This window comes from Camelus bactrianus, chromosome 6 (genome assembly GCF_048773025.1).
Source record: "Camelus bactrianus isolate YW-2024 breed Bactrian camel chromosome 6, ASM4877302v1, whole genome shotgun sequence".
NCBI classification, from domain to species: domain Eukaryota; kingdom Metazoa; phylum Chordata; class Mammalia; order Artiodactyla; family Camelidae; genus Camelus; species Camelus bactrianus.
In genome coordinates this window covers 24,784,574-24,808,243 of record NC_133544.1, presented here as the reverse complement: position 1 = coordinate 24,808,243, position 23,670 = coordinate 24,784,574, and the positions used below count along the sequence as shown (strand labels likewise).

Genomic DNA, 23,670 nt, shown 5'->3' with positions numbered 1-23,670 from the left:
CCGCTTCCGGGCTAGCCTTTGCCGGAAGCAGTATACGGCTGACGCAAAAGTGTCGTGCCGCTGGTAATTCCGGAAGAAACAAGAGTGCGGCGTGAACATGGTGAGAAAGCGGGGTCCGAGAAGAGAGTTGTCACACCACATTTGGGACGGAGATTGAGGGGGTAGTACACCTTGGTCACATTTCCTCCACATTCCCCTTGCGTATTTTTATTCCGGTCTCAGCTCTTAAACTACTCGGAGTGGTGCCTGTTGAGGTCCAGCGAATGGGGAGAACCCTGGTTGGGACAGAGACTAAGAGGAGCTGAGTATTCGAGGGAAGAAGGGAAGGGAGTGGACGAAAGGAAAGGAACTTAAGAAGATGTAATTTCCAACTTTTTTTAACTCTAAAATTTCTGTTTCAAGGGGAAGCAAAAGAAAGCCCGGAAATATGCGACCATGAAGCGAATGCTTAGTCTCAGAGATCAGAGACTGTGAGTGTCTGGAATCAACTGGGTTCATAGATTTTCCAGAGATATAGGAGTCACAAGGGGATAAGTAGTGAGATTTTTTGCTGTTATTTTGTGTTTACTTTTAATATTATTGTATCTTGGATTTATATAGCGAAGTATAACACTCATTTAGCTGCTGAGCAAGCACACTGGTGAGTGGGATGGGAATTCATCATGTTAAGTGTTCAGTTTGTGCCACTGTTTTTATATATTACATCTTCCATATCACATTTAAGCCTCCTAATAGTTCTGTGAGGTGTGTAGGATTATCTTTATGTTCTTGCCATTACATTTCTGTATTCCCCAGGAAAAAAAAAATTGTTAACATTGTTAAAGGATCGCGAGGTCAGAAACCATGATTGTGTTTTGTCTCCAGCACCTGACACTCGAGTATTTATGAAAGAAATAATGGGAAAACACCTAGATGTCTCCATTTTGTAAGTCTTATAAGATTTATGGCTGTGGAAGAAAAGAAGTAGAATAATAGTCCCTATTATAAAGAGAACCTAAACAGCTTGCCTGCTTCAGTGGAGAATGAATTGAGTTATTAAATAAGGAGTGGCCTTCATTGTGTTTAAGAGTCTCAGAACAAAGGAATCGTCCTTAGAGCCTTCAGTCATTAAATTGTATTCTCAGCCTTGAGTATGTATTTATCATGTAATTTTTAAGAAATTTGCCCCACTAATAATATTTTATTTCTTTTTGGGGAGGGGGAGGTAATTAGGTTTACTTATTTATTTATTCTTGGAGGAAGTACTGGGGGTTGAACCCAGGACCTTGTGCATGCTAAGCATGCACTCCACCACTTGAGCTATACCCACCGCCCTTATTTCTAATTAAGGTTAAATTTTGCATATGTATTGTTACATTTTAGCCCTTTATAAGAGGCATGTAGGGGAACCATTTCCCCTCTGTTATTGAAGCATCTGAGTCTTCAGACGATAAATGTCAGCCTATTTACCCACTACTTGGAAATGGATTTTTATCCTTGATATAAGGAAGAAATAATAATATAAACAACATTTATTTACCCATTAACAATCTTTATGGATTATCAGCTAAAGATGTTTAAGTGTAATTATGTTTACTGATTAATTATGTTAATTCCAGGCTACTTCTCACACAGGCATTTGTGCTCAAAAAGTGTATGCCGATATTAACGTAATGAAGTCACCAAGTAGAATTTCTTCTGTAAACCAAAAAAAAAAGGAAAGAAATAAACTGTAATTTTGAATAAGATTATAACTGCTATGGTTTTTTTCCCCCTTGCATTTAATTTACTTTTTTTTTTTTTGTAGTAAAGAAAAGGATAGATTAAAACCGAAAAAGAAAGAAAAGAAAGATCCCAGTGCCCTCAAGGAAAGAGAAGTGTGAGTAATCAAAAATTTCAAGTTTTCCTTTAAAACTAGAAGAGACATTCTAAAACCATAGACCTCTTAGAAATTCAGGCTTTCCCTGAACTGATTTGCTCAGTCATTTGTAAGTCACTATGCCGAGTGATATTGATAAACATAGAACAATTCCAGTGGTTTCAAGGTTTTTTGATTTCATGGAGCAGTAAAATTTCCTGTAAAATCCTGAGGATTAAGTCTAGGATTTTTTTTTTTTTTTTTGCCAAAAATCTGTCAAAAGATGTAATTGCCATTGTTTAACACACTATCATTTCATCAGAGAGAATGTATCAAAAAGTAGTAAGGACATATTTTCAGAATAAAGGTTATGCTTTTTAAGTAAATACATTTAACTTTATGAAACATCATCATATTTTTCTAATTTTTCTCATTTTGCCCTAAATTGGTGATGGATATATCATCACAGGATTTATTGGGATTTATTTCTAATGAACAAGGAAAAAGGAGCAAACAGTTCCAAGCAGAGACTTCTTTTGTTTGTTTATATCAAAATATCAATGTAGATATTTATTTCTTTTTCCTTCAGCCCTCAACACCCTTCCTGCTTATTCTTCCAATATAACACACAGCTGGGCCCACCTTACCACATCCTGGTTGATACCAACTTTATCAACTTTTCCATTAAAGCCAAACTGGACTTAGTGCAGTCAATGATGGACTGTCTGTATGCCAAGTGTGAGTATTGTACTTTTCCATTACTGTGACATTTGTACAGAATAGTCATAATCATCCAAAATAGAAAAAGAGGGGAATGGGATTTTAGTTAACTGAATTGCTAGCCATTTAATTTGCTCACCATAGTGATGACTGGTTTTTTCTGGTTTTGTTTTTTTTTTAGCAGTGACCATTTTTAACGAATTGAAATATGATGCAAACTTGACTAGGAATAATTAAACTTTCACAATTCAGAAAACACTTAGCAGATTTTTGACCATCATTATAGACATCAATTCTGAATATAGGAGGGAACTTTTCTGTTTTAAGATTTTGGATTTTAAAATTCTGGATAAATGAAAATTCGTTTCTTTTCTCACTATGTATATATGTTTTTACATTAAGGAAGAAACAGTCTTCATTCTACTACAGTGCAGAAAAGCTAAATAAGACATTTTGCTATTTACAAACACAGGACCAGAAGTGATGATGGTCAACTATTCCTAAATTTATTTAGTTTGGCTTTTATGTGTCCACAAAGGATCTGAGATAGTTTATTTACATATAGGTGTGCAGTTTACCATTAATAGATTTCCCTTGTATATTTGGGTGTTCCCTCTTTCAAATGATCTTCTCTTACTGCCATGAGGAGGAAAAAGAAAATTTAGACCATGTACAAGGGAATAACTTCCTAATAGTGACATCTGGTGCATTTTGTGGTGGGATGGGTTTATATTCATGTATTTTCCAGTTGCCTAATTAAAGGTACAAATAAAAATTAGAATTATACTTTGCCATAAAGAATAAGTTACTGGAATAAATGGAAAAAATTTGCACCTTCTTTAATATTTAAAAGGTACTACATAATAAACATTTATAGAGTGGTAGTAATATAAATGTTGTTTACTGATTTATTAAAATTAGCAAGATAAGGTATGTGGTAAGTGAGATAAAGTCTTTAAATGCCTAAAATTAATCAATACAAAAGTAACTGAGTAATTTTATTATATGAAGATATAATAAAGTGAGAAAGACAGCTAATAGGGTGAAATCATCATCTCTAAGGATCAGAATTGGTGGAGTGGGAAAAAATCAGGGGACGATTGTTTTTCATATATGCCTTTCCGTATTTCTTTTAAAAGCTATGTACATGTAGTACTTTAATTTTCTAGAAAATCTCTTAGAAACAGTAAAGAGTAGTCTGGAGTTGGAGCACTACCATGTCTGTAAGGGTAGGCTAGGGTGGCCTGTATTAGGGAAGACACCAAACCTGGTAGACTTTTTGTATTCCCATGGTGTTTCTTATAGATGTCTTAGCCGCTTCTTCAGAAATGCTTTGGCTTATATGTAAATGATGTGGGTGGAGGGTTCAAGCATGGCACCTTGGAGGTGAATTGTTTCTCTGACTCTGTAGTTCCGCCATTGCTATCTAAATGGTGATTGTTTAGGATAGCTTGAGTCCTATAGTTAGGTTTTCTCTAGGTATGGTTACCTTAGAGTACAGCTATAATCCATATGGCTAAATGCTCTCACTGTGCCTTTTCTAAAAACAAGCTAATTAATGAAAATTCTGTGCAACGTAGTACTTCATAGCAGAGGTTGAAGAAACATTCAAGTACAGTACGAATTCAGTTACCTAGGACATTCCTTAACTGTTTTAAGCTCTGCTTATTTAATTTTTCTTCAGTTGCCTTTACATATAAAGGGAGGCCTTTACCTTCCTCTTGCCTTGGAGATTCCCTTTGATCTTTTCTTAGTCCCTAGTTTCTTCCATTTCCATCTGATATTCCTACAAGGGAGGATAGTTAGCCGCCCATCAGCTTTCTTTTCTGCCCATGAGTCTTCTTCCCTGTTCTTTGTAGTGATCTTCCTGGGCCTGCTTCCCCACTCTAGGTGTAAGCCCTTGCTTGTTTCAGTGCTACATGGCTCTGAAATTGATCCTCCTAAGGCGCATATTGCCCTCTGAGTCCATAACTATTTGCTTCTCCTGACTTTCCTCCATTTTACAACTGCTTTTGCTTCTGGGCATGGTGTTTTAAAGTTTCTTAACCTTACTTGCTTTCAAAAGTGTTAATGTACTTCTAAAAAACAAATGGCTTTCCTCTGACACGGGCAGTTTTTAAAAAATTCATATACAATTTCTGTTGGGTAGAGGTTATTTTTGTTTATTAACGAGAGTGGATCATACATTATTCTTATTGTCATGCTTTTTTCTTTAACAGTTTTGAGGTATAATTTACATGCTATTCATTTCACTCATTTAAAGTATACAATTTGGTGGCTTTTAGTGTATTCATAGTGAACCATTAATTTGCTTTCTGTCTCTATAGATTTACCTATTCCCGGACATTTCATTAAAATGGTATCTTTATTACCAAATGATATTTCATTGTATGGCTGGATCACATCTTAGTTATCCATTTCTCCTTGCTTTTTACATTGAACAAATACATCTTGAATGTTACACTGTATCAATATACATAGATGGATTTATTCTTTTTTAAATTACATAGTATTCTATGATTTATTTTTTTAATTTTCATTTATTTATTTAGTAGGGGGAGGTAATCAGGTTTATTTATTTATTCATTTATTTCCTTAATGGAAGTACTGGGGATTGAACTCAGGACCTCATGCATGCTAGGCATACACTCTACCATGGAGCTGTGCCCTCCCTCCAGTATTCTGTTGTTTAAATATATCATTTTTAAAGACCAACATCCTAATAGACATTGGGTTATTTCCAGTTTTTACGCTATTACAAACAAGGCTGTAGTGAATATTTTTGTGAATGTGTCTTTGTGTTAGGGTGGAGTATTAATTTAGGATACATTTTGTAAAAGCTGTATTGCAATATCAAGGGGGTACTTTTTTTTTTTAATTGTAATAGGTATTGCAAAATTGCCCTCAAATAACTTCACGAGTTTATACACCTACTAAGTTAGTGTGAGAATACCTATTTCCTCAATATTGGTTATTTTCATCTGTTTAGTTTTTGCCACGCTAATAGATAGAAAATGAAATCTTGTTTTAATTTATATCTCTTTAATTAGGAAATTGAGCATTTTTATGTTGATTGACCATTTGTATGTCTTCTTTTGTGAAATGAAATGTAGCCAGGTGGTTAACAACCCACTCTGTAGCCTGACAGTCTCAGTTCAAACCTTGGCTTCACCATTTGCTCTCTGGTTACTTCATTGTACCTCAGGTTCCTCATCTATAAAATGGGAATAGTAATAACAATGCTACCTGATAGGAATTGTTATGAAGATTAAATGAGATAATCCTTGTAAAGTGCTTAGCACAGTGTCTGGTAAATAACACATAATTCCAAGCTATTATTATAAGGTTCTTTACATATTAAGGAAATTAACCCTTTGACAGATATGTAGAAATATTTTTCCAGATTATTTTCATTTTACTTTAATATGACTTTTTATTTGATAGTTGTCAAATAGAACTTTTATATTTTTATGTGATCAAATTTACATTCTCTGGTTAATTTCGTGGTTTCTTTTGGATCACATTTAAATTTTTTTTCATCTAGAATTTATTTTAATATGTAAAGATTGACAGGGATCCAGCTTAATTTTGTCCCCAGATACGTTTATGAGAGATACTTTATGGAATCTTGATGTGGGGTTGGAACAGTTCCCTAGTTTCTTTTTTTTTTCACATTTTGTTATTGAGTAATAGTTATTTTACAATGTTGTGTCAAATTCTAGGGTAGAGCAACAATTTTTCAGTCATACATGAACGTATATATATTCATTGTCACATTTTTTTTCACTATGAGCTACCACAAGTTCTTGTATATTTTTCCCTGTGCTATACAGTATAATCTTGTTTATCTATTCTGCATTTTAAAATCCCAGTCTGTCCCTTCCCACCCCCTGCCACCTTGGCAACCACAAGTTTGTATTCTATGAGTCTGTTTCTGTTTTGTATTTATTTTATTTTATTTATTTTTTTTAGATTCCTCGTATGAGCGATCTCATATGATATTTTTCTTTCTCTTTCTGGCTTACTTCACTTAGAATGACATTCTCCAGGAGCATCCATGTTACTGCAAATGGCATTATGTTGTCAGTTTTTATGGCTGAATAGTATTCCATTGTATAAATATACCACATCTTCTTTATTCAGTCATCTGTTGATGGACATCTAGGCTGCTTCCATGTCTTGGCTGTTGTAAATAGTGCTGCTGTGAACATTGGGGTGCAGGTGTCATTTTGAAGTAGGGTTCCTTCTGGATATATGCCCAGGAGCGGGATTCCTGGGTCATATGGTAAGTCTATTCCTAGTCTTTTGAGGAATCGCCATACTGTTTTCCACAGTGGCTTTCCTTGCTTCCTCTCCCACTCTTAATGATTTAGATGTCTTCTTTTACAATTTTGTGTTTATTCTTTTTGTAATTCATGGCAGTTATCTCCTTCCCAGTTACGAGTTTCTCATTTTTATAGCATCCTGCTTCTTTTCTATTTAGAGTAGACCTGTCAATATTTCTTTTAGCATGGGTTTAGTGTTGCTAAACTCTTTTAGTGTTTGCTTGTCTGTGAAGTTCTTTATCTCTCCTTCTATTCGATAGCGTTGCTGGATAGAGTATCCTAGGCTGCATCTTTTTTTCATTCAGGACTTTGAATGTATCTTGCCACTCCCTTCTGGCCTGTACTGTTTGTGTATAGAAATCAGCTGAGAGCCTTATGGGGTTTCCCTTGTAACTCACTCTTCGTTTTTCTCTTGCTGCCTTTAGGATCATTTCCTTATCCTTGACTCTGGCCATCTTGATTATGATATGTCTTGGTGTGAGTCTGTTTGGGTTCTTCCTGTTTGGGACCCTCTGAGCCTCCTGTACTTGGATATCTGATTCCTTTAGGTTTGGGAAGTTTTCAGTCATGATTTCTTCAAATACCTTTTCAATCCCCATTGTTCTTTCTTCCCCTTCTGGAACCCCTATTATGCATAGATTGGCACGCTTTATATTATCCCATAGGTCCCTTACATTGTTTTCATTGTTTTTTATTTGTTTTTCTCTCAGCTGTTCTGATTGGGTGCTTTCTGTTGTCCTGTCTTCTAGGTCACTTTTTGTTCCTCTGCATTATCTAGCCTGCTTTGTAGAGCATTTAGGTCAGCTCTCATCTCAGCAAATGAGTTTACTAATTCTACTTGGTTCTTTATAGCTTCTATTTCATTTTTGACATATTTTATACCTCTAAACACTATTTCTTTTAGTTCCTTCAGTACTTTGATCACTCCTTTTTTGAAATCTTGATCTAGTAGGCCATCAATGTCTATTTCCTTGATCGTGCTTTCAGGGAATTTCTCTTGATCTTTTAATTGGGAGTGGTTCCTCTGCTTCTTCATATTGCTCATATCTCTCTGACACTGGCTTAAGGAGTATCAGTTATCTAGTTATCCTGGAGACTGTGTGCTCTTAATGATTTTATCGAGAGGTCTTTGTGTCTTCTCCCTGTTTCGCGAACTCAGCTTGCTGTTTCCAGAGGCCTTCTGTTGACGCCCTCATCTATACTGCTTCCAGTGGCTGTCGGCTAGCAGATCGTGCCCCCTCCTAACACTGGGTCAGGAGCTGAGCTCTTACCCGGTGGGCGGGCAGGTCACTCTCCCTCCCAATGCCGCTGTGCTCAGGCAAGGCAGATGGGCAGATCGCGCCCCCTCCCAGCACAGGAGGAGATGACGGCTGTGGCTGAGCCCTGCTTCTCTTGTCGTGAGATGTGCTAGTAATGGCGGCGCAGGTCTGAGGAGACAAAGGCTACAGCGCCCCTCCACCCAGGGCACACCAGCCGTGTTGCTTTGCTTTTTTCGCAATTTATGGGGGACCGAGGTGGTTCTGCTCCATATCCCCTCCCAGCCATGGCGCGCAGCACCCTGCATTCCCCTGGGGCTGCCTCAGTGCAGCCGCCCCAGTCCTCCACCCGGCTCAGGCAGCCTGTCCCGGCCCCCAGCTGCTGACTCACGTCTCAGGCTGGGTGTCGCGGGGACCCTTTGTGCATGTTTAACTCAGTTCTGTCGGTCAAGAGGTGCTCGGGGCAGATTTGAGCCTCGGAGGCTCCCCCTCCGTCCTGCTGGTCTCTCTGTTGGAGAGGGGAGACCCAAAGAACAAGCGCCAGTCCTCCTTTGCCGCTCCCTCTCCGCGGGATAGGTCCCGCACTGTTTTGCTTTTTCTTCTTTCTTTTTTCCTTTTCTGCTACCAGATTTTTGGCGTCTTTGTCCTTTGAAGAGGGCGATGTTCTGTCAGAGTTCCGCAGGTGCTTTGGTTGGCTGAGTACGTCTATAGATGTAAGTTTTGGTGTATTTGTGGGAGAGGGTGAGGTGAGCTACAAGCATCCTTCTACTCTGCCATCTTGCTTCTCTCCCCTAGTTTCTTTATAAATAAGGATTTTATTCTCTTCTAGCTCTTATCAGTTATTGTACTGTGCTTTTTTTCTGTTATTCCAGCAGTCTCATGAGTCTTTTAAAGACTCTCAACAGAATATAATTCAGAGAGAGTAAAATCAGTTCCTCTACAAATTCTGTTACTAATATATTTCTTTTCCTGGCAGGTATCCCTTGCATAACTGACTGTGTAATGGCTGAAATTGAGAAGTTGGGGCAGAAGTATCGAGTGGCTCTAAGGTAGGAAGGAGTGGGTTTACATTTGTCCTAGATTGGTATACTGAAGATTCTTTTGACCCTCCTTCATCTGTTTGCCATCCAAATGTTTCTTGGCTGGTTAGTTTAAATAAAAATCATACATAGCTTGTTAACTTTTTATGATTAAGGAAGCAAACATTTAAAGGTTAGAGATTTCCAAGCTGAAGCCTTTTGAACTAAATTACTTAGTCATAGTGGTCTTATGGGCCTCCTTTTAAGTTCCTTGAGATTTTTCGATAAGAAAGTATCTTTTCGTTTGTTATGTAGTATCTTCTTTGGAATCCCACACTTTAAAGATTCACATTCTAAGTTTCGAGTTTATTCCAGAAAGTGTCTTTGAGTTTACTGTAGTCATTCTTGAAGTGTGGTTCATGGACCTCCTCACCCCTTCCCCACCAGGAGTCTCAGAGACCTTTGCAGGGACTTTGCAAAACTGTTTTCACAATAATACCAAGATATTGCCTTTGTCACTGCGCTGACACTTGTACTGATGGCAAAAATGCCAGTGCCTTGGTATAAATCAAGGCAGTGGATCCAAGTAATGTTAGTGGTCTTTATAGTCTTCACTACCACCCCTGGCAGTTAAGAAAAAGAAATACACTAGTCACTTAAGAATATCCTTGATGGAGCAGTAAAATTTGTTAACTGTTAAATCTCAACCCTGGAGTACATACATATCAGTGTTCCTTGTGGTGAAAAGTGAAGGACACATAAAGCATTTCTGCTGATGGTTGCTCTCTAACCCTATTGTGGGAATCATTTCATGAGGTGTGTTAGTCAAATCATTATGCTGTACACTTTAAACTTACACTGTGCTGTATGCCAATTATATCTCAATAAAACTGGAAGAAGGGGAAGAAAGCACCTCTGCTGCATACCAAAGGATTAAAGTGGTTACAATGAAAAGTATTTGTGTGCTATTTGAGTCGTGAGCTGAACCAGCTGCTTTTTCATGAAATACCATTTTTATGTGAAGAACAACTGACAAACACTGATTTTTTCAGACTTTGGTATTTAGCAGATATTTTCTCCAACATTAATGCAGCGAGCCTGTCACTTAAAGGAAAACAACTTACTGTATGACTTACGATGGATAAAAACAGAATTTTCAAGTGAAAAATTAGAGTGTTGGAAAATTCCAAGCTTATCACACTCCCAATATTAAAGACCTTTCTGTTGAAAACAGTGATGGTATCAATGCGTATGATATTTTTATGTTGTATAATGAAATGTGTCAATATTTGAAATATCTGTGTAGCTCAGTGAATCAGTATTTTCCAAATGATCAATGCATGATATTACAAAATCACACATAGGTAAAAGACCCTTTCAAAGTCCAACATATACCAGTGGATTTGTGTGTTGGGGGATGGCCTTTAGGTACCAGAAATGTGATTCCATTTATAGGAAATTCAAGAAAAGGCAAAACTATAGTAATAGAATACAGATCAATGGTTGCCTGGATCTGAGGATGGAAAAAGGAAATTAACTGTAAAGGGATGTAGGGAACCTTTTGTAGTGACAAGTCTTCTATATTGGTTGTGGAAGTAGTGACATGGACAAATAAATTTGTCAAAACTCATCAAATTTTACATTTGTAATCAGTACATTTTATTATATTTATTTATGCCTAATAAAGCTAATTTTAAGGCAAAAGAAAACAGTGGGAAAGTGATAAATTATGAAAATATTGATTATTCCTGGGGAAAGAAATAAAATTAATCCTTATTCACTTCTTTCACAAAAATTGATTCCAGGTAGATTGTCTGAACCTGTATAGAAAACATAGAGACTATCTTAGTGATTTGGGGGAGGGCAGGAATTTCTTAAGGCCAAACCATAATGGAAAACTAATAAATTTATCTATACTGAAAATGTATAGTTCTGTATAACAAAAGACAGCAAAAACAAAGTGAAAAGCTGTAGAGATTGGGAAGATATTATTAGTAACACATAGTGAACAAAGGGTATATTTTCAAGATACATAAAAAACTACAAATCCATAAAAAGAAGACAAAATCCACAATAGTATATCATTTCAGAAACAGCAGATTGGCAAGAAATAAAGTCTGCTTGACAGTGCCAACAATAATTGAGACTGGGGAGCAATGGGAATTCTCATACTCAACTGCTAAGGATGTAAATTGGGCAGTCACCTTGGAGAGTAATTTGATAATATCTGGTGAAAATGAGGTTGTCTACACTCTTATGACACTGTATCTTTCAACCTGGAGATGGTGAATCTATAGGATATGACATCAGTTTAATGGGTCACATCCAGCTTCTTTTATTAATAAAACAGTATAAACTATATATACAGTTTGCATGCATTGCATGTAGCAAAGGTCGAGTATTATGTCACAGAACTTTTTTCACTTTTATTTGTGTGTGTATATGTACATGTATGTGCTTACTGTATGCAAGAAAATGTATTTCATACTGTGGGTTTTGGTGGAAAAAAAAAAAAAAGCCTGCCATAGAGAAGCTCACATACATATACTGGAAACAAATATTGGAATTTTCTTATCTGGATAGTAGCAAAAAATTGCAGGCAGCCAAAAGATCCATTAGGAAGATAATGGGTAAATTGTGGAATGTTCACAAATAAAATACTCTACAGCAGTGACGATGAGTGAAGTAGAACTATGTGCGTCAATATGCATAAATCTCAAAAAAAATGTGAAACAAAACAAGAGCATATGTAGATCATTCTGTTTATCTAAAGTTTAAAAACATGCAAATTAAAACTACATTTTTTACAGGTGTATATATAATGTGATCTTACATACATAGTAAAGTGTATCTGGGACTGATAAATCCCAAATTTAGGGTAATAGTTACTTGGGGGGAGGTAAAAAGAGATTAGGATTGAGGAGGGGGCTTCATTTTTTTTATGTGTAATGTTTCAGTTCTTTAACTAGATGGTGGGTACAAGGTATTCATCATTCCTTATAATTTTTTGTATACTTGAAATATTTCAAATAAAAAGGGGAAGGAGGCAATTATTTTTAAAATAATAATAAAAATAGAGAGTAGGAGGGGAGAAGATAGAGGCACCAATTAGAAGCACCAAGTTTGGCTGTGAAGAGAAGTAGAAATGGGATGTTAACGGTGTGGGTTGGGGTGGTGGAATAACAAGTAAAGGGATTTTTTTTTTTTCTTTTTTAAGATGGGGAAGATACTAGAGCATGTTAGTTTCTGAGAGTGAGCTAATAGAAGGAGATCAGTGATTTCAGGAGTGAAAGAGATAACCCAAAGACCAAAGGCCTACACTATTGCCTGCCTAGTTTCTCAGCAGCCAGCATGGCTTCCATCTAGTGTATCCTCCTCACCACAGCTACTTACTCTTCCTAAGACAGAGCTTTGCTCATGTCTCTGTCACTGAGAAATCTTTATTGTCTCCCATCACTTATGTCTCAGAGCTTATACTTCTCAGCCTGGATTGGAAACTCTTCCCAATCCATCCTCAACCTGCCTTTCAACCCTGTTACACTCTCTTCTGCACTAACACTCTTCCCCCCGCCGGAAACATGGGCTCACTTTTCCCGGAACACCATTGAACCATTTTGCAGATGGTGCCTTGTTTGGAATGTGCCTGCCTTCACTTTGCTTGGATCATTCTTCATTTTATTTTATCTCCGTGTAATTTTTTTCTAAATATACCCAGCCCACATGGACCTAGTTCTGAACTGCTGCAATAGGAGTATTTTTGTTGCACTTGATACCTACATGCTGCCCTGTATTATTCATTCTGTGACTCATTGTCATTGTGTAATAGAAAGAGCATGACTCTGGGAATCACAGATTTGTATTTTTTCTTTCTCAAATTTGCATGAAAATGGTACATGTTTGATTTTTTTATGGTAAATAATATAAATATATACATATAATAAGAAGTGAAAGTCCCCCTTCATGGTACATTTTGTCCAGTCTCCTACCCTAAGAATGACAACTGATAAGGGTTAATACATATTTTTCCAAAACTTTTTTTGAACAAATGGAAATCTGGAGAAAGAGAATGAGATTTTAATTTTCTTAATTGAATCATATCTCATGTATCGTGTGTGTGTGTGTATATATATATAAAACCTGCTTTGTTTATTCAATTTATTGCATGTCCTTCCATGTTGGTACATACATACAGTTCTACCTCATTTTTTTTAATAGGATAGGGGCACCAAAATGTATTTAACTTTTATCTTGTTGACGGATATTCAAATTATCTCCAGTTTTCCACTGTTATAAACTGTGTTGTAGTGATCATCCTTGAGCCTATATTCTTGTACGTTTGTGTAAGACAACTTCCTAAAAGTGAAATGGTTAGGTTAAAATTGATTTGGTTTTGAATCCTGGCTTATCCCAGCTGTGTAACTTTGCACAAATTAATCAATCTCTCTGAATCTGCTGCTTCATCTGTAAAATGGAAGTACAATAATACAGAGTTTTGTGACGAGTCCATGACATAAGTCACACCAGCTGTCAGTAAGCTTTACTACCCTTCTCTTATTATCTTTTCAATTAGAAGATAAGCTTCAGGAAGAGAGGAGTGCCTTAAAATCTCTGCATAGATCACATTACTCTTATTTAACTGATTGAGACTTGTAAAGTTACCGAATTGCGTGGATGTTTTCATTAATCCACTTTTATAACCCTACAGGATCGCCAAGGATCCGAGATTTGAACGATTACCATGCACACACAAAGGAACTTATGCAGATGACTGCTTAGTACAGAGGGTAACTCAGGTATCATCACTTTTTAATATTTACTTTGTGCTTAAAAAAAAAGATAAACTATTATTTCCTGAATGTTAATGTAAGTATCTGGGAATACAAATGGTAAAAAGAAATTATGTAGAATCCCTTCATGGGATGTGCAGGTGCCCTCGTTTACTTAAGAAAATGGATTGGAAATGTATACTATAACCATAATGGAAAGATAATGGGCTTGGGGAGGACAAGGGTTTCAAATCTTAGTACCTGCATTTATTGGGTTTGTAATATGGAGCATTCACTGAATCTCTGTTCCACAAATCTTCTCTATAAAATGGTGAGTATAGACAAAATAATATATCAGATTCCACCTCCCTGTGAATCTAAAATAAAATTCTATTTCCATTTACTTCCTGTGTAGGAATTCTGTTCCTCTCCACCATGCCTAACCCAGAAGTATTTCTCAGTTACATCTGAGTCTTCCAGGGTGCGGTCTTACATGTACCTTAGAATAAGTAGGTTTTTAATTCTTCTCTTCTGACTTCCTTGTCAAACACTACAAGAACTGCTGCTTATTGCCCTTATAAGAGCCTCTCTCTGCTTAGGATAATCATCTTCATCTGGTGACCACACTGCCATCCCATTAGCCAGTTCATCCCATGTGTGGGGTCAGCATTTCCCTTAATTTCCCACAGCACCGCTGACACCAATCTTTACAAAACTCAACGAGGTAGGGGTGGTTATAGTTCAGTGGTAGAGTACATGCTTAGCATGCATGAGGTCCTGGGTTCAGTCCCCAGTACCTTCATTAAAAATAAGAAGAAGAATAAAATTAAAAAAAAAACTCAGTGAGGGATTTGGGTACGATGTAAGTAGAGTACAATACAAATTAGTTCCCATCAGCTAAATGTTAGTGCTTTCAGAGCTGTTTGACTCAGACTTATCCTGGAGATTCTCCTATTCTGGCTTCAGGGCCAAGGAGGTATCCTGCCTCCACCACTAGGAGGGCTCAGGGTAGGCCCAGGCCCCAGAGATCCCTGCTGTGCCACCTGATCTAAGGTGCTTACTCTGCCTTTGCATAGAGTCCCTTAGGGCATTTTCTTAAAACCAAGAAATTGTCTGTCCCAGATGTGAAAATCCCTTCCACTTACGAGACAAAAAAACAATTTGCAGCTTTTAAATAGGTTTTTCTATCTTTCCCTCTCAAGATTCTTAGAGCTACATTCATCCCAGGCAACTTACTGTGTCTTATAAATAAAATTTCTAGATCATAGTAGCTACTTAAGAAATTGTTATAGACTTTCCTTTCCTATTTGCTGTGAAAATGCATAGTTCTTCAGATTAACCAGTGGTTGTACCATTATCCAGTATCACTCAGTGAGCTCTATGTGAACACTCGGTGTCTTTTATAGCACAAATGTTACATTGTGGCCACAGTTGACCGGGACCTTAAAAGAAGAATCCGGAAGATCCCTGGAGTTCCCATCATGTACATTTCTAACCATAGGTGAGAACTTTCTCTTAGGGAAGTGATTAAAAGTATATAGTTCATATGGTGGCGGGGAAGGGGTTAGGTATAGCTCAGTGGTAGATTGTGTGCTTAGCATGCATGAGATCTTGGATTCAATCCCCAGTACCTCCATGTAAAAAAGAAAAAAGTATATAGTTGATATTAATTAAAAATGAGGTCAAGTTATAGAAGAATTTGAAAAAGATTGTTGTATCAAATGTTTGCATAGTTTTATTTGAAGAAATGAGACAGAATAACAAGAACAAGGGCAAAAGATAAAACTGGGATTTAGGAATGAGGCAGGCATCCACAATGTTACATTAAGATCACTAGAAGAAATAGATGTGTGGCTTTAAATACAAAGCAGTGATTTAAATCAAGCCAATCTTTTTGGCCAGAAATATCCTTTTTTTAAAACCTAGTTTATGTGATTAGCACCTCATCTGGGAAACTAGAAGTTTCTTTAAAAAATACAAAAGCTGCTTTTATCCTTCTTAGATGTTCCTGTATCAGTCCTCAGACTATTATTGCCCAGCTTTTCAGCCTGGGGCAAACACAACATAGGAGAAATATGGGCGAGGGGATTGGGCTTACCTGGACTCAGTGCCTGGCTCCCCAACTTGTTAACTTTCTGACTTTCGAGAATATAGATAATACAGTCAGCATTTTGCCGTAAATCGTTCATTATGATGTCCCTTTAAAATGTTCCCAGTGACAAAAGGAATTCGCAGCAGGAGGTGAGAGTAATCAGTACAGGGAGGGTTTTTAGGTGGGTTCTTACCAGTGTTAATTTTTTGTCCTGATCAGGTACAACATTGAGCGGATGCCAGATGATTACGGAGCCCCTCGGTTCTAATTCTTAAAAGACAAAGTTCCTCTGCCTTCCTTCGACCAACTTTCTCTTTTGCCAGTTCACTAAACATGCTATAGCATGAATTCCACTCATTTGCTCTGTAATGAGCTGAGTGTGGTTAAATACACTCACTTTTTAATGTTGTTTTGAAAATGATATTTTGTGTCATTTTAAAATTTGTTACATCTTTTTGTAAATCAGATGATTGCTCACATAATTTGGTGGTCATTTTATATTGATTTACTCAACAAGTGTTATTAAGGTCATACTAGGTACTTAATAAGATATGGTCCTGTCCTCAAGATACTCATATTATGATGGAAAAGAGAAAAATGTAGATGAATAAATATGGAAAGATAATGATGGTAGGATGCAAATATGAGGGGGTAGACATATACAGGAGGAAAGAATGATTTCTTTCTACTTGTTCAGGATAAGGAGGAAGAAAGGCTAGAGGTGGTTATGTTTGAGTTAATCTTTAAACAGTGAATAGGTGCTTGCCCAGTAAATGAGCTTAAGAAAATGAGGCAAGTAAATAAATAAATATTTAAAAAATAAATAAAGCAAAAAAAAATGAGGTATATGAAGCATATGAACAAAAGTGTGGAGATGTGGATATTACATGGAATGAATGTTCTTGGCCTGTTTAGACAGCTGCTAGAAGGTTTTATAACTAGAACATGGGGGAAAGGGGTCTGTACCCAAATCCGAGACTCCAGAGTTAGGAGGTGGGAGGGAGAGGGCCTTATATGACATGCCAAAGGGTTAGGACTTGATACTGAGGTCAATAGGGAGTTTGAGATTGTTGTTTTCTTATTTCTGGTATCTGCCCCCTGGTGGATGAGGCTGGACTAAAGGCTTATGCAAGTTTCCTGGCAGGAAGAATCAGTACCTGCTCACTGCTGGGTGAAGCTTGGTCCTGGATCTCTGGTGGGCAAGGCCATGTCTAGAGGTGTTTGTGACTCAGGAATTCTACTGATGGATGGGGCTGTGTTCCCATCCAGTATCTTGTTTGGCCTGAAGCTTCCCAGCCTGTAAGCCTATAGGCTGTTTGGTGGGGCTAGGTCTTGGTGCTAATGATCCAATCAAGATGTCAACCTCCAAGAAAGCTCATGTAGATGAACACTCCTGGAATGTCCACCACCAGCTTTTATGTCCCTTGGGTGAGCCACAGCCGTTGCCTACCTCTCCAGGAGATCCCAAGTTGCTTGAATCCACAGATGCAATACCTTTGGTTATGTAGGGCTGATTGCATTGTCAAATGATTTTTCTACAAAGGTATCAAGACTAACCATGGGTAAAGGACAGTCTCTTCAAGAAATGATACTGAGAAAACTGGATATCCACATGCAAAAGAATGAAGTTAGCTAGACCCTTACCTTACACCGTATACAAAAATGGACTCAAAGTGGATTATAGTCCTACACATATGACCTAAAACTATAAAACTAGAAGAAAACTTAGGGAGAAAACTTCAGGACATTGGATTTAGCAATGATTTATTGGATGTGACACCCAAAGCATAGACAAAAAAAGCAAAACTAGATTAATGGGCCTACAACAAACTTCAAAGCTTTTGTACATCAAGGGAAACAATCCATAGAGTGAAAAGGCAATCTATGGAAATGGAGAAAATATTTGGAAATCTTATATGTGATTAGGGATTAATATCCAGCACTTAAAAGCAACTTCTGCAACTCAACAACAAAAAACAAATAACCTGAATTTTTAAATGGGCAAAAGTCTTGAACAGACAATTCTCTGAAGAAGATATACAAATAACCAACAAGCATATGAAAAAGATGCTCAACATTACTAATCATGAGGGAAATTCAAATAAAAAACAATGAGATATCACCTTACTCCCATTAGGATGGCCACTATCAAAAGAAAAGCATATGAACAAGTGTAGGCGAGGATATGGCCAGCATCCTATTATTTGGAACACTGTGCATTTTTGGTAGGGTGTAAAATGGTACAGCTGCTATGGAAAACAGTACTTTTTGAGATGGTCCCTCAAAAAATTAAATACAGAATTACCCTATGATCTAGCAATCTTACATCTGTGTATATGTACAATAGAATTCAAAGCAGAATCTCAGAGAGATTTGCACACCCATGTTTGCAGTATTATTCACAACAACCAAAAGGTAGAAGCAACCCAAATATCCACTTAAAAATGATAAAGATGGCAAATATAATGTGATGTGCTTTTTTACTACAATAAAAAACATGAGATCAGAGCAATGCACAGAGAGAAATGAAAGCTTAACTATCAAAAGGAAGTCACACCTCTATTAGGAATTACTTTTTCATTTGCTATAGTCCTGTGGAGCTCGTGGACACAAGCCCTGTTGGCTTTCAGAGCTAAGTGTTTTAGGGACCTGTCCCTGGTGTGAGAACCTTCAAAGTTGGGGCACTTTTAGATGTGGGTCCAAACATTTTGCTCCTCAGGGAGAAGCTGGGAGTTGGGGGTTCCCTCCCAGCTGTATGGTGCTGTGTTGAGGGTGAGGTTTTTGATGAGAGTGTATCTCAGCCTTTCCTACCCACTGTGAGGTATTTTTTCATTCACTCAGTGTGCAGAAGTCACTCGGCTAGTTTCTGGATTTCTCTCAGAGGAAATTGCTCTGTGTGTGGCTGTAGATTCTGTGTGTCTGTGGGAGGAAGTGCAGGGGGCTTTTATGTCACCAACTTGGTCCCTCTTCATAATAAGGAAATTTTTTAATTATAGGAAAATCCAAGGAAGTGCTCAAAAGTTGATGGGGATTTGCCAAAAGAAACAGGAACCAGCTGGAAAAGGCTCATGTTAGCCAAATTTGAGACAATTTAAGGATCAAAATTAATAATGATGGTAGTGAATTATCACATGTTTATTTTTTATTGATATATATATTTGATATATAACTGTAAATTTATAGTGTGTACATGTTGATACACACTGATTTTTAATTTTAAGAAATCCATATGTCCATAAGATATTAAGAATAAACATGTCCATAAGATAGTAAGAATAAACAAAATGGGAGAGATGGAGAGCTTTTTTTGTATGGGAATATTACAACTGCTAAATGTAGAGGAATGATAGAAATACAAAATCATTTACAGTGACCATTGTAATAACTGACTCGGGCAAGGATCATCAGTGGTTGGCAGAATCGTTGGTGAAAAGCTGTAGGGAACAAGATGTTTTCAGAGCCTCATTCCTCCACAGACTATTATATATACCTTTACAACAGAGAAATATGGCAAACACTGCCTTAACCAAATGATCAAACTTGGTATCACTATTGATAGGACAAACTGACATAATGTACATCATGGTGTGAGGTATAGAAGGAGACATTACTTATTTGTATTTTTGTCCCCCCAAATTAAAAAAAAATGTTTTACATAAATCTAATTATGAGGAAACTGTCAAATCCAAAATTGAGGGACATCCTGCAAAATGATTCGCTTGGATTCTTAAAAAATGTCAATGTCATGAAAGAAAAATAAAGGCTGGAGAACTGTTTTATATCAAAGGAGACTAACTAGACATGACAACTAAATACCATGTGTGAGCTTGATTGGACTCTGAATTTAAAAAAAATTAGAAACTATAAAGGATATTATTGGGACAACTGAGGAAATTTAAATAATGGGCTGATTGTTAAATAACATAATTATACTTATGTTAAACTTCCTTAGCACGAATGTTGTAGTTGCTGGTAAGAATACCCACATTCCTAGGAAATACATGCTGAATGTTTAGGTGTGAAGGATCACAGTATCTTAAAGTAACTGTTTAATGGTTTGGGGAAAAACAGATAGGTAGGTAGGTAGATAGATAGCTGGATGAAAGAGCGGGAAGGAGAGAGAGAATGTAGCAAAATATTAACAAATATGCCTAGATGAAGAGTATAGGGTGTTTGTTTACACATTCTTACAACTTTTCCATAGGTTTGGTATTTTTCAAAATAAAAAATTTGGTGAAAAAAATAAGATCAGTGAGACATACAGTAGAAAGAAAAGATAACTAACAGAGTAGCGTCAAGAGATGGAATCTAGAGCATAAAGGCCAGGATTAACTTGGGACAGAAGAGCCACTCTGAAACTGGTGGATAGGAGGCAGAGGAGGCTGCAAGTAAAGATTAGTGTGTAGATATGTGAGCAGATATTGAAGGAGTTTGTGCCTACCAGTCTCAACAATCTTTGTGATGTTGTAACCAAGGCCATTTATTGAGGAACAAGGCTTGGGGTAGTGGTGAAGGATTGAAATAGTTACTGTAGTGAATGGGAGAGGCCAGTGACATATAAAATGATGGCAAAGTAACATTGAAAACCCAGGCGGGATCGAAGAACCTGAGTGAGTTAGTGGCACCTGTTGTGTCATGTAATTTCTTCAGAACCATTTAACAAAAGAAAGCAGATAGGTGGAATGAGCTGTAGTTGGGAATTTACATGGCAAGCACAACAGTAGAGCAAAGAGTTGATGATGAATGCAAGAAAGATTGAAATGATATAACCTAGGTTCCAGAACTAGTAGAAAAGAATTGATAGGAAAGTGAAATCATGAGTGGAGTGTCAAACTGGGGAAAGGGAGTCAAGGGACAGGAGGTTCAAGAAGGTTGATTAACAGATATATTAAAAATTAGGAAGTGAGAGAGCTATAGAAATAAAAGATTGAGATAGGTAATTAGAACAAGATATCAGAAATAGTACTATTCCTGCAAATATAAGGGCTAATGTTGCATTTTGGGTACCAATTGTGGATAAAGATTTTGAAAATGACATGATGAGAGAACTTTGAGCCTAAATTGTTCAGTGATTCATCCATCTGTGTACTGAACAGAAACCAAGCATTAATAGCACACCCAAAGGCCAATTGCCTTCCATATAAATTGCCAAATTGGTACTTCATAATTAACGAACTTGAATCCTGTTAACTGAGTCAAAGGCAGGGCATCTTACCCACAAACATGTTATCTATAAATTGGCAGGGAGCTCATAAGATGGACTGTCCTAAGGAAATAGATCCTCTCTTTAAGGAATTTAGATCTCAAGACATGGATTGTTGAACAGCTATAGCAAGAGTAGAAACCATACACAAAGAAAAGCTGGGGTGCACCTGACACAAGAGTACCAAGATGGCAGAGTCCTAATCAAGAACTTACTAATGCTGAGACAGTGACAGCTAGGTCTACATTGAGACCTAAGGGCAGCCAGTTCCTAAACTATATTCCAATCCCTCTGTGACCTACGTATGCAGCCCTTCTTCAAAGGGCCAAGTGGGGTTCCTGCATTTCCAAGGGGCCCAACTGTGTTTCTGAGATTCCTGTTACTGTATGTATCCTTAGAATGCATCTCCAGGTTTCAGTTAGGATGCTTCTAGTGCAAGTAGCAGAAATCCTAACTCAGTCTATCTTAAACAGTAAGGAAATGCATCTCAAATAACGGAATTCAAAGGTAGTGCAGCTCTATGCACAGCATAATCAGGGCTGAAGCTCTATCTCTCTCAGTTTGACATTCCCCCTTTGATGACTTGTCATCAAAGCCCCCAGTTGGCTGTAAACAGCAGTTGGAACAACATGCCCCTTCTTCATATCTATTGGTGATAAAGAGGGTCTCTTCCCCAAACCATGTAATATAAATCCTTCTCTTCAGCATGATTGTGCCAACTTTGGGCAGATGCCAATCTTTGGCCTAAGAAATGCCACGTGCTGATTATGTTAAGACAGAATATCTGAACCAATAAAAGGCAAAGGGATATCACTGTGATTGACTGAAACTACTCAGGATCTACTCTTGGAGCTGGAGATGGTCAGCTTTTTCTCAGTGACATGGGATATGTAAAGAGAGATGTGGACACTTGAACAAAATTGGGATTTTATCAAGATGGAAGAAGGAAGGAAACGAATGTCCTGAAGGGAAACAGTAGTATTCACTACACCTCATTCTCAAACACTCAAACCTGTTGTTTGAGGTGGAACTATACAAGTTGGAGCTATGTTTCAGTCTAGAAAAATTGTCTGAACAGTAGTTTTCCTGAAGTAACCCACTTTAATATTTCTTAATTCTCCTTTAATTTTCCCATGTAAAATATATAATACTTCATACATTTAAAGGTAGACATTTATGTTAATATTTAACTATATATGTGTATTTAAATGTATACTTTTGATTGTATTAAATACTGTATAATGTATGCAGATCTATAAAAAATTACATATAGAGTATACATGAGTATAAATATACATAGAGTATATTTGAGCTATAAGGAATATTACTAAAATGAACACCCTTACACCGATAACCTGATTAAAGAAAAGAATATTATCCATAATTTTGAAACTTTCTGTCTAATCCTCTCTGATTACATTCCTTCTCTCAACAACACCCCTCCTCTGAGGTAACCACTCTCCTGGATTTTGTGTCTGTCATCCTCTTGGTTTTCATTATAGTTTCACCCATTACTTGTATACCTTAACAATATGTTTGTAATGTGTATGCTTTTGAGCTGCCTATAAATGAAAACATGCTGTATATAGTCTTTTAGTAGTAAAATACACAAAACATAAAACTTATCATTTTAACCATTTTTAACTGTATAGTTCAGTGGCATTAAGTACATTCACATTGCCATGCAACCATCACTACCATCCAACTCCAATTTTTTTTTATTTTCTAAAACTGAAACTCTGTACTCATCAAACAATAACTTCTAATTCCTCCCTACCTCCAATCTCCATCATCATGATTCCATTTCTTGTCTCCATGAATTTGACCACTCTAGGTACCTTTTGTAAGTAGAATCATACAGTATTTGTCCTTTTTGACTAGCTTATTTCACTTGGCTTAATGTTCGAGAGTCATCCATGTTGTAACATGTATCAGAATTTCTTTCCTTTTAAAGTTGAATAATATTCCATTGTATGTATACGCAACATTTTGTTTAGCCAGTCATCTGTTGATGGGCACTTGGGTTACTTCCACCTTTTGGCCATTGTGAATAATGCTGCTGTGAACACAGGTGTACAAGAATCTGTTCAAGTTTCTGCTTTGAATTCTTTGGGGTGTATATCCGGCATATATAGTCTTTTCCAAGTGTCGCTTTTTTCTGAGTTATGTTTGTGAGATTCATCCATGTTAGTTTTAGATTTAGTTCACTCACCTTAATTGCTGTATGATTTTGAAATATTTAAACAATTTGTTTATCCATGCTCATATAGATGATCATTTAAATTGTTTCCAATTTTTACTGTTAAAACAGGGCTTTGTTCTTTTACATACCTCTTTGTATAAATGTATAAAAATATCTTTAGTCCAAGATACATACTTAGAAGTAAAATTATGTTGTAAGGCATTGTGTATCTTCAGTTGCATCAGATATTCTCAAATTACTATTTAAGTA

The 23,670-nt window shown here is 36.9% G+C and overlaps 1 protein-coding gene across 2 annotated transcripts; it reads left to right on the top strand.

Annotated features, from left to right (window-relative positions):
- The first annotated feature begins 16 nt into the window (after nucleotides 1–16).
- Nucleotides 17–23,622, top strand: FCF1 (FCF1 rRNA-processing protein). Of its 2 annotated transcripts, XM_045522999.2 has the most exons (9): nucleotides 84–100; nucleotides 403–470; nucleotides 865–925; nucleotides 1,787–1,858; nucleotides 2,427–2,575; nucleotides 9,115–9,187; nucleotides 13,863–13,950; nucleotides 15,330–15,424; nucleotides 16,235–23,622. In XM_045522999.2, exons 3-9 carry the CDS (start codon nucleotides 885–887, stop codon nucleotides 16,281–16,283), a joined length of 567 nt encoding a protein of 188 aa, XP_045378955.1. In that variant the 5' UTR covers nucleotides 84–100; nucleotides 403–470; nucleotides 865–884; the 3' UTR covers nucleotides 16,284–23,622. The 2 variants fall into 2 exon arrangements, with proteins under 2 accessions (XP_010961183.1, XP_045378955.1); XM_010962881.3 differs by lacking the exon at nucleotides 865–925 and having other exon boundaries at nucleotides 17–100.
- Nucleotides 23,623–23,670: the final 48 nt, after the last annotated feature.

Coding starts and splice junctions, on each gene's coding strand:
- FCF1 (XM_010962881.3), top strand. Junction 2,576..9,114: donor GGACTGTCTGTATGCCAAGT/GTGAGTATTGTA, acceptor TTTTCCTGGCAG/GTATCCCTTGCATAACTGAC. Junction 13,951..15,329: donor TAGTACAGAGGGTAACTCAG/GTATCATCACTT, acceptor TGTCTTTTATAG/CACAAATGTTACATTGTGGC.